The sequence below is a fragment of the Echinops telfairi genome, unplaced genomic scaffold (assembly GCF_000313985.2).
Source record: "Echinops telfairi isolate 266 unplaced genomic scaffold, ASM31398v2 ScPeMD7_37;HRSCAF=141, whole genome shotgun sequence".
In the NCBI taxonomy this organism is placed as follows: domain Eukaryota; kingdom Metazoa; phylum Chordata; class Mammalia; order Afrosoricida; family Tenrecidae; genus Echinops; species Echinops telfairi.
This window is the reverse complement of record NW_022103935.1, coordinates 521,113-530,019: the sequence shown is the minus strand read 5'-3', so window position 1 is coordinate 530,019 and position 8,907 is coordinate 521,113. Positions and strand designations below refer to the sequence as shown.

Sequence of the window (8,907 nt, the reverse complement as noted above, 5' to 3'; positions counted from 1 at the left end):
GGCCGCAGCAGGGGGCGAGACGGAGGAGCCGGTGCTCAGCAGGGACGAGGACTCGGAGGAGGACGGTGACTCTGAGGCGGAGCGAGAGACGCAGCGCGTGACGGCCGTGGCGGTGATGGCGGCTGAGCCCGGGCACATGGACATGGGCACCGACGCCCTGCCTGGCCCCGATGAGGCCGCCGCAGCTGCCGCCTTCGCAGGCAAGTGTCCGCCGCGCGCCTGCTTCCTGAGTGACCTGCTCTGCGCACCTTCCCGCGTGCTGGCCCAGCCCCCTCGTACCTGCACACCTGCCCTGCATATCTGCCTACACACCCCCTCAAGTGACTGGCCCCGCCTGCACACTCGCCCTGCAAAGGTGCCACATGCGATCTGCAGGTCCCCACCTTATGACGAGTCCCGCCCCCTTCTGCCCACACACCTGACCTGCGGGACCAGCACCACCCCCTTTTACCTGTACACCTACTCCATGTGACCAGCCCCCTTCTACCTGCACATCTGCACCCTTTTACCTGTACATCTGCGCTGCACCTCTGTCTATACACGTGATGTGACCAGCCCCGCCCCCTTCAATCTGCACACCTGCCCCTTCCTCCAGTGATCACCACCCTCCTTATACCTGCACACCAGCTCTGCACCGGTCTACTCACCTGACTTGCATGACTAGCCCCGCCCCCTTTTAACCTGTACACCTTACCCATGTGACTGTTCATGCCCTCTTTTACCTGCACATCTGCCCCCACAGTGATCAGTCCTGCCCTCTTCTATCTGAACATCTGATCCCCCTTCAGTGTCCCCCTTTCTACCGTCCCTCCATGATCACCCCCATCCCTTTTACCTTCATACCTCCTCTGCACCTCTGCACATGTGATGTGTGCCACCAGCCCTGCTGCCTTCTACTTGTACACCTGTCCCTCCCCTCAGTTGCTGCCTCCACTTACTACATGCACACCTGCTCTGCACAACTGCACATTTGACTTGTGTAGCCAGCCCTGCTCACGTGCTCTGCACATCTGCCCACGTGACCAGCTGGGACCCTTCCTGTTTGCACACCTGCCCCGCACAGGCAGCCTCTTGTGCCAGCTGCACCGTTCTGTCCTGGCCTGCTCTGCATTGTTAGCCCATCCCCTCCTTGCTGCCCGCTGCACCCTCCCCTTGTCCCACCGTGCCCTTCCTACCTCATCCTCATTCGCTCTGGAAATTTCTCAGCCAGGTTCCCGCTGGCCCTGCCCACCCTCTCCTCTGTGCTTCCTTGGGGGTGGTGACCCATCACTGGTCACCCAGAGCACCCATGCCATATGAGGTGGGACCTGTGGGGAGTCACCCTGGGGGGGGGCCCTAAAGCCCTTGGGAACTGACCCTTGAGCCAGGTTGGTGCCCCCAGGGAACATGCCACTCGCAGCTGCTGCCCTGGAGGTCCACTCCTCACTGGGCACTGGGAACTGTGCACACTCTGGAACTGACAGCAGCTGTGGGTGCTGGGCCTCTGTGGTGGTATGTGCCCACCCCAGTACCTCTGGTCAGCTGGCCTGGTAGGAACCCTCTCTGACCAGCAGGCTCTCTCCAATGCTGAGGGATGCAGCACCTACATATATGTAACTCAGGGTGCTGTCTGTCTGGCCAGCGTGCCATGCTTCTCGGGGCTTGACCTTGGGTCAGCCAGTGTCCCCCCCTCCCCTTGGCCAATGTGAGTGCTCTCCCTCGCAAGGGTGACACAGCAGGCCAGCTGTGTCACAGGTGAGCTGTGGCTAGGTCCACCATGCAGGTGGGCAAGTGCCTATGCCGTCCGGCGAGTGTAGGCTTCATCCAGCCAGGCTGTTCTGAGCACCTGCTTGGACCTTCTGGGCACGGAGTATTCCAGAGGCCTGGAGGTTGGCCTGGGCTCAAAGTGTCAGTGCAGGTGAGGGGGCTGGCACTGTGTCTGTGTCCAAGCTGGCTGGCCTGTGACCCATGAGGACACATGGCAGGAGGTGAGGTGGGTGACTGCCCCCTTCCATATCCACAGAGAATGACAGGTGAGGTGGGGCCTGGTGGGGTCTGACGAAGACAGCCCAGGTGTCTCACTGGGGAGGTGGCAGCGGGGCTCTGTGGGGACGCTGCTGGCCCTTGTCTAGAGCTGGCTAATGAGGGCGTCAGAGTGGGCTGTGCCCCCACAGGTGCCATGTAATATGTTGTGACGTGTGGCTGAGGGCCAGTGCAGACCCTGGTCGGCCAGAGGGCCACCTTCTCCTGGAGCAGGGGCTGTGGGGCTGGGGACTGTTAGGGTCCTGCAGTTGCAGGGACAGTTGTAGGGGCATCATGCTCGGGGTTACAGGGCCATTTGGGGTGTCATGTTCTGGATTACAGGGACAGTTGGACATCACGTTTTGGGTTATAAGGACAGTTGGGGCTTCACCCTCTGGGTTGCAGGGACAGTTGTGGGGTCAGTTGTGGCGGCATCACACTGGGTCGCTGGGGCAGGTGCCTGCTAGGGGCCTGTGTTCACTTTGCTATTGGTGCAGCGGCCTCCCATCTCCAGTCGTGCTCAGTTGGATGTCTTCTGTTACAGAGGTGACCACGGTGACGGTGGCCAATGTGGGTGCTTCTGCAGACAATGTCTTCACTACGTCAGTGGCCAATGCAGCGTCCATCTCAGGACACATGCTGGTAAGGCTCCCCGATGGAGGGCCTCACCCAGTCTTTCTGAGCACTGACTGACTGCAGTGCTGGGCCCTGAGCCCCAGGAGGCCACGTGTCTGCTCCTCGCTGTGACCGCGCCTGATGGCGCCTGGCCAAGCCTTGGGCATGTGGAACAAGGCAGGACCCTGCCCTGCTGACCATCCCTGGGCAGGGAGAGCAGGAGGGCCTGTGAACATGTGGCCAGGTCGACGCCTCGGCTCATGGCCAGGGTCGAGGTGTCCAGCAGGTCAGAGACTCAGTGGCCGCCTTGGTCCGTGAGCCAGGGCTCCGCCCATGTCTGTGCTCTGCTCACACCTCTCACTTCACACCCGAGCGACGTGAGAGCGACCTGCTCCTAGAGGCTCCACCTCGCGGCAGTGCAGGCACACAGGTGCTGGGCAGGTGGGCGTGCCCCCAGGTGGTTTCTCTGCGTGCCAGGAACAGCTCTGTTCTCATGCCTGCTCAGTCCATGAGGCTTGGCAGCTGGGTGCCCAAGTAGCCACAGCCAGTGTGGACAGCACGTTACCACCCTGGGACACCCGAGCCACAGCTTCTGCTGCGCATCCCCAGACTCATCTCACCACCTGTGGAAGTGACACCAGTGGCCCCGGCAGCATGCCGTGCCGTGTCTGGCAGTGTGTTGCCGTGTCTGCCTTGCTCAGTGTCAGGGCTCCAAGGCTGGATGGGGTGGGAGTGTGCTGGCTGCGTCAGTCGCTGTGGGTCGGAGCCGACTCGGTTCTTTGTGGAGGGTCCCGCAGGTGCGGCGGCAGCCTTCTCTGCTGACTGCACGGCGCCCGTAGCCACACCGTGGTCTGCTGACGCACGTGCGGGCTGTTGGCAGCAGGCGGGTTCACGTGGGGGCATGACTTTTCGTTCTGGAGCTACCTCAGAGGCTGCAGGTGGGCCCGGGGCTGGGTGCACTTTGCTCTGAGGAGCCGATGTCCATCTCAGCCATTCTCCCGGGGCCGGGGAGTGCCTCCCCGGGAGTGCCCTGAGACCCCTGGCGGCTGGCTCCTCTTCCTGTCCTCTCCGCCCTCAGATAGCCGCTTGGCTAGGGGTCTGTTCTGGTGGGAGCCTGCAGGCTTTGTGTATACACACGGGCCGGCAGGTGCTGGCCAAGTTTGTCCTCTCACCTTGCAGCTGTCCGTTTGTCCTCAGACGAAAGTGTTCCGAGCTGCGGGTACTGGATTTGGACCTGAGGCTCTGGCTGTCCCTGGGTGGGTGCGGCGCTGGGTGCCGTATGTGCCTGCTGGCCCCAGAGGGAGGCCTCACGGGGCGGGGGGTCTGCCGAGCTCACAGGGTGAGTGGGGTGAGCCCAGGCGAGGAGGCCTCTGCCCACACTGGATTATGCGTGAGCAGCGTGGGACATGGAGGGACTTCTGACGTATCTGGCCCTGGGAGCTCCCCACCCCCTCCCCGAGAGCCACTGGGGGGACTCCCACAGGGAGGACGCCCGCCCGTGGGACGCCAGGGTGCAGTGGCAGCCAGTACCATGTGTTGCCCTGGCTGCCCAGTGGCAGCTTTGAAAAATGGGGGCAATTAAGCAATTAAGCAAAGGGCCACTCGCGGTTCGTGACCTGCGTTGCCCTATGACCCGAGGGCTTAGACCCAGGCAGGCTCCTGTCCTCTGCAGTCAGGCAGGACAGCCCTTCAGATCGGGGACAGTCTCAGCACCGAGAAGGCCACTCTGATCGTCGTCCACACCGACGGGAGCATCGTGGAGACCACCGGCCTGAAGGGACCCTCGGCGCCTCTGACCCCGGGTAGGCATCATCGTGTGCCCGCTGGCAGTGTGGGCCCTGACTGAGGCTCTAGTCTGCCGTCCAGGGGGTCGAGTTCACAGGGAGAAGGGGTAGCTACAGTGACTCCCTGGGGACGGCGCCAGCTCACTCACATGGGGCTTCCCCTACTATCCGGTGCCCCTCTGTGCGCCCCCCCCACCCCACGTGCCCCGCGCGACTTCCTTGCTGGCGGTGGACGCAGCTGGTGTTTCTTCTTTGTAAAATGCTCTCTTTGTCTAAGGCCCTCAGTCTCCTCCACCCCCTGTAGCCCCCGGCCCAGAGAAAGGTGGGACCAAGTATAACTGGGACCCCTCGGTCTACGACAGCGAGCTCCCGGTGCGCTGCCGGAACATCAGCGGTACGCTCTACAAGAACAGGCTTGGCTCAGGTGAGGGTGTGGCCGAGGTGAGGGGCGAGGCCGGGTGGGGGGCAGGGCTTGCTCTCCGCCCTCTGAGCAGCACAGGGCCCCTCCCCTCAGACAGGACCCTGCTTCTGCGTCCCCTTGGAGATGTGGGCTGCGGTGCGCCAGCGCATCAGTGCCCAGAGCCTCTGCCCTGGAGCCCAGGCTGTGGGGAGATGGCGGGCCTGGGCTGAGAGCGCTTTAGCAGCAGACCTGAGAGTGGGAGGTGGCCTGAGGGCCTGGAGGACAGGTCGCTGTGTCTAGCCGTGGGTGGACATTACCGGTGCTGTCTGAGTCTGGGCGACTGGACAGGAGGTGGAATGGGGAGGATGGTGCAGGGGGAGGGGTCCCCAGAGGCGTGGGGGAATGTGCACAGTTCCCGGCAGGGCCGACCGACCGCGTGCCGTTTCAGGGGGTCGGGGGCGTTGCATCAAGCAGGGCGAGAACTGGTACAGCCCCACGGAGTTTGAAGCCATGGCCGGGAGAGCCAGCAGTAAAGACTGGAAAAGGAGCATCCGCTATGCAGGCCGCCCGCTGCAGTGCCTGATCCAGGTCGCTCCCGGGGCGGGGGTCCTCCCTGGGGGGTGGAGATGGGAGGTGCGGGGGTAGGCTGCCGCTGCAGTGCCTGATGCAGATGGCTCCCGGGGCGGGGGGTCCTCCCTGAGGGGTGGAGATGGGAGGTGCGGGGGTAGGCTGCCGCTGCAGTGCCTGATGCAGATGGCTCCCGGGGCGGGGGTCCTCCCTGGGGCGGGGGAGGCGGACATGGTGCAGTGCCTCACTATGCATCTCCCTGCAGCGGGACAGAGGACAGGACGGGGCCCTTGCAGGATGCAGCCTTGTAGTGAGGGGTGAGATTACGGGAGCAAGATGAGCTGGGTTGGGGTCTGCAGTGAAATGGACAGGGGAGGGGGTGGATCAGGACCAACTGCCCAAGGCAGATTCCTGTGAAGTGAGCTCAGACACACCTCCAGCCTCCAATCAGCCCTTTCTCTGATCCTGACACTGTGCCCTCCCAGGACTCTCCACTTCACTGCTGGCTCTGTTAAGTCATTGCAGCAGCCGTGCAGAACATGCTCAGGATGTCCAGGTTTGTTAGAGACAAATATCTGAATGCAATCAGGATCAGGAAAGACTTAGGGTACAGTTCCACAGACAGACAGCTACTCTCAGTCTTGCCCACAGATAGTCCCCCCTTTCCCCCCAGCTCAGCCCTGCAGCCCCTCAGCCTGGTCTTTGCCTGCTCCACCAAGTGTTATAAAACTCTTCAGCTCCAATAAGCGCCCGGAGTGTGCCCGCCTTCCCTGCCCGTAAGCCTTGGCCAGAGGCTGAAAAGGTTTCCCTCTAGCTCCAAGCCCAGCTCCTCCAGCAAGTGCCGGCCTCCACTCTGCCAGCAGGCCACCCTCTCCTAGGCCTTCCGAGCTGTGGCTGGAACCGGGGTGCTAGTGAAGTGAGTGTAGCAGTATCAAGAAGGACAGTGGACGACTGACCACACAGGCAGCAGCCCCACAAGCCTGAGACCAGAGCTGGATGGGATGGTGCCCAGGTACCAGGACCCACTGCTCTGAAAGCGAGCACATGGGAAGGTCCCATGTGGCAGGAAGCAAAGGTGGGACTACGCCCAAATCAGAGAGGAGACCAGACCGACTGGTCAGACGGAGTCAGGTGGGACCCCAAGGCTGGGTCTGTAAGAGAAGTCACCTCCTCTTTAGAATAACCCCACTGAAGATGGAAAAGGGCGGTTCATGCAGGCAGAGTTCAGAGGGCCTGGATGGAGGAAGCTGTGGAAACTGGCCAGAAATGGGGTCGGCAGTTGAGCCCTGAGGGGTTCTCAGAGGTGAACTGAGGCAGGAGGCCTGTGGCTTGCTGCTGAAAAGCTCAAATAGGTCATTAAGTTTTAAGACTAGGTTTTAAAAACAGAGTGACGCAATTGATTGGGGTCAAGACAGGACTTCCTGTGGGGCCAGTGTGACCCTTCCCTCTACTTCCCTTCGTGGGAGAGAATGGTGCTTTCGTCCCTGCCTCCAGTCAGCTCTGGTGTGGCCAGTGAATGGACACTGGGTCTTTGGGCCTCTTAGAAGAAGAGGGCTAGGCACCTACCAGCATTAACACAGGGTCGCTATGAGACAGCCGCAGCACCCACTAGCCGTGGGCTGGAGGGAAGATAGTGTGAGAAGGTCCAGGTTCTCCAACGAGCGCCCCGCCCCCTCAGAGATTTGTATCCCTGCGCATTCATCCAGGTCTTGGCTTGCTGATGGATTTTGGTTTCCGATTGCAGGACGGGATCTTGAACCCTCATGCTGCCTCCTGCACCTGCGCTGCCTGCTGCGATGACATGAGCCTAGTAAGTGGTCAGAGAGCTGCCTGGCTCCGGGAGGGTGCCGTGGTGGGCGGCGGTGGCGGTGGCTGTGGCTGCAGGTGTCGCCATCGTCCACCCACCTCTCCTCGCCTCTGCCTCTGGGCCTTCCCTTTGGCTTCACACCTTTCCAGCACAGGTGTGATCCCTGTGTCCCCGTCACACCTGTCTCATCCTGATGCTTGTTGTTCAGACAGTGACAAGCCTTACACAGGCATGGGGTCCGGCCATTAGAGGAAAGTTTTAAGTCATAAAAGGCTCCTACATAAAAAATTAAAAAAAAATTTTTTTAAAGGCTCCTGCATTTCCATGCTAACCCAAAATTTAATTGGAGAAACTCTGTACAGTGCTTACCACAGATGCTACTTGCTGTTTTTAACACTCTCCCACAAAAACACTGCACTGAATCTACTCATAGAGAACTTAAAAAAACATACTTTTATTGGGGGCCCTTACATCTCTTATCACAATCCATACATTCATCCAGTGTGTCAAGCACATTTGCACATATGCCGCCATCATCATTTTCAAAGCATTCTCTTCCTACTTGAGCCCCTGACATCAGCTCCCCAGAACGCTTAATTTATATTTGAAATACTTACACTTCCCTGCCCTGAGTCGATTGCTTAAAGAGAGAGAGAACACTTTCATTGACTTGGATACGCAGGTTGCTATATAGATTTCAAAAGTGCTATGCTGATCTTCATGGGTGACCACCCAGTCTCCGTACACTTCCCTAGTGTGGGGGAGGGACCTGGGCAGTGGGCTGCTCACTGCAAGGCCAGAAGTTCAAGCCCAGTGGCTGCTCTATGTTGTCTTGATGCCTGTTCTCTGCTTGATCTCTGAGCGCTCCTACCTATTGCTATGGCGATGTAGAACAGGCAAAATGCACGGTGACGGGGTTTGTTAAGGAAGGTGATGAGTTGTCATGCCGTGAGAAACGCTCAGGCCTGAGCTGTGCATTGGGACGTGTTGTGGTACCAAGTTCTTTCTGGTCCGCTCCGCTGGGAGCCTCAACCCGAAGGCCTTCCGTTCAAGCTCTGTGGGTCCGCAAGTCCAGCTTCCCCAGGGAGCGCCCAGAGGGACCCGCTCTGCCAGGCAGCCTCCGGCGCAAGAGCACTCGGCTCGCATTGCTCCGTGGGTCAGGGGGTTCATCTGTGTGTCCGTGTCCTGGCTCCAGGAGGCTCACGGTGTGGGGCCCTCCGCTCCTGGCTCTCGCAGGTGACGACGCCCCTCCCCCTGCTTCCAGGAGGACTCACTTCACACAGGGCAGGAAGGCGCTCAGGGAGTCCTACTCACAGTCACTCCCAGGGGATCCCATCAGCACCCTCCCCTTCTTCCCAGACCCAGGCCGGGAGAGGTCCTTTGGTTGGAGTGGGAGACCTTGGCTGGAAGAGCCGCATAAACTAATTCACTGCATTGTCTCTCCTCCCCAAGGTCTGTCGGAGGAAACTGAGGGTTCTGGTACTGTACCATGTACCGTCTCAGAAACCCTATGTGGAATTGCTGCTCAGAATGATTCGACGGCAGTGGATTTGGATTTCTGGGTTTAGTGCTGGACATTATAAAATTTAAAGGTTTAAACATTAATTTCATAGCTGCTTAATGAGCTCTCCTTATTTTAACTTGATTATTCCAAAGCCCAAACTCACTGCCATCAAATCGATGCCAACTCATAGGGACCTTGTAGGACGGGGTAGAACTGCCCCTGTGGGTTC

General features: G+C 60.0%; 1 protein-coding gene across 1 annotated transcript in view; it reads left to right on the top strand.

Annotated features, from left to right (window-relative positions):
- DEAF1 (DEAF1 transcription factor) overlaps positions 1–8,907 on the top strand; it is a 36,094-nt gene that overhangs the window by 2,385 nt on the left and 24,802 nt on the right. The window contains exons 3-8 of the mRNA XM_004717197.3: positions 9–200; positions 2,546–2,643; positions 4,289–4,418; positions 4,678–4,824; positions 5,249–5,388; positions 7,112–7,177. Of these exons, the coding sequence (XP_004717254.3) occupies positions 9–200; positions 2,546–2,643; positions 4,289–4,418; positions 4,678–4,824; positions 5,249–5,388; positions 7,112–7,177 (773 nt within the window). The remainder of the gene's footprint in view (positions 1–8; positions 201–2,545; positions 2,644–4,288; positions 4,419–4,677; positions 4,825–5,248; positions 5,389–7,111; positions 7,178–8,907) is intronic.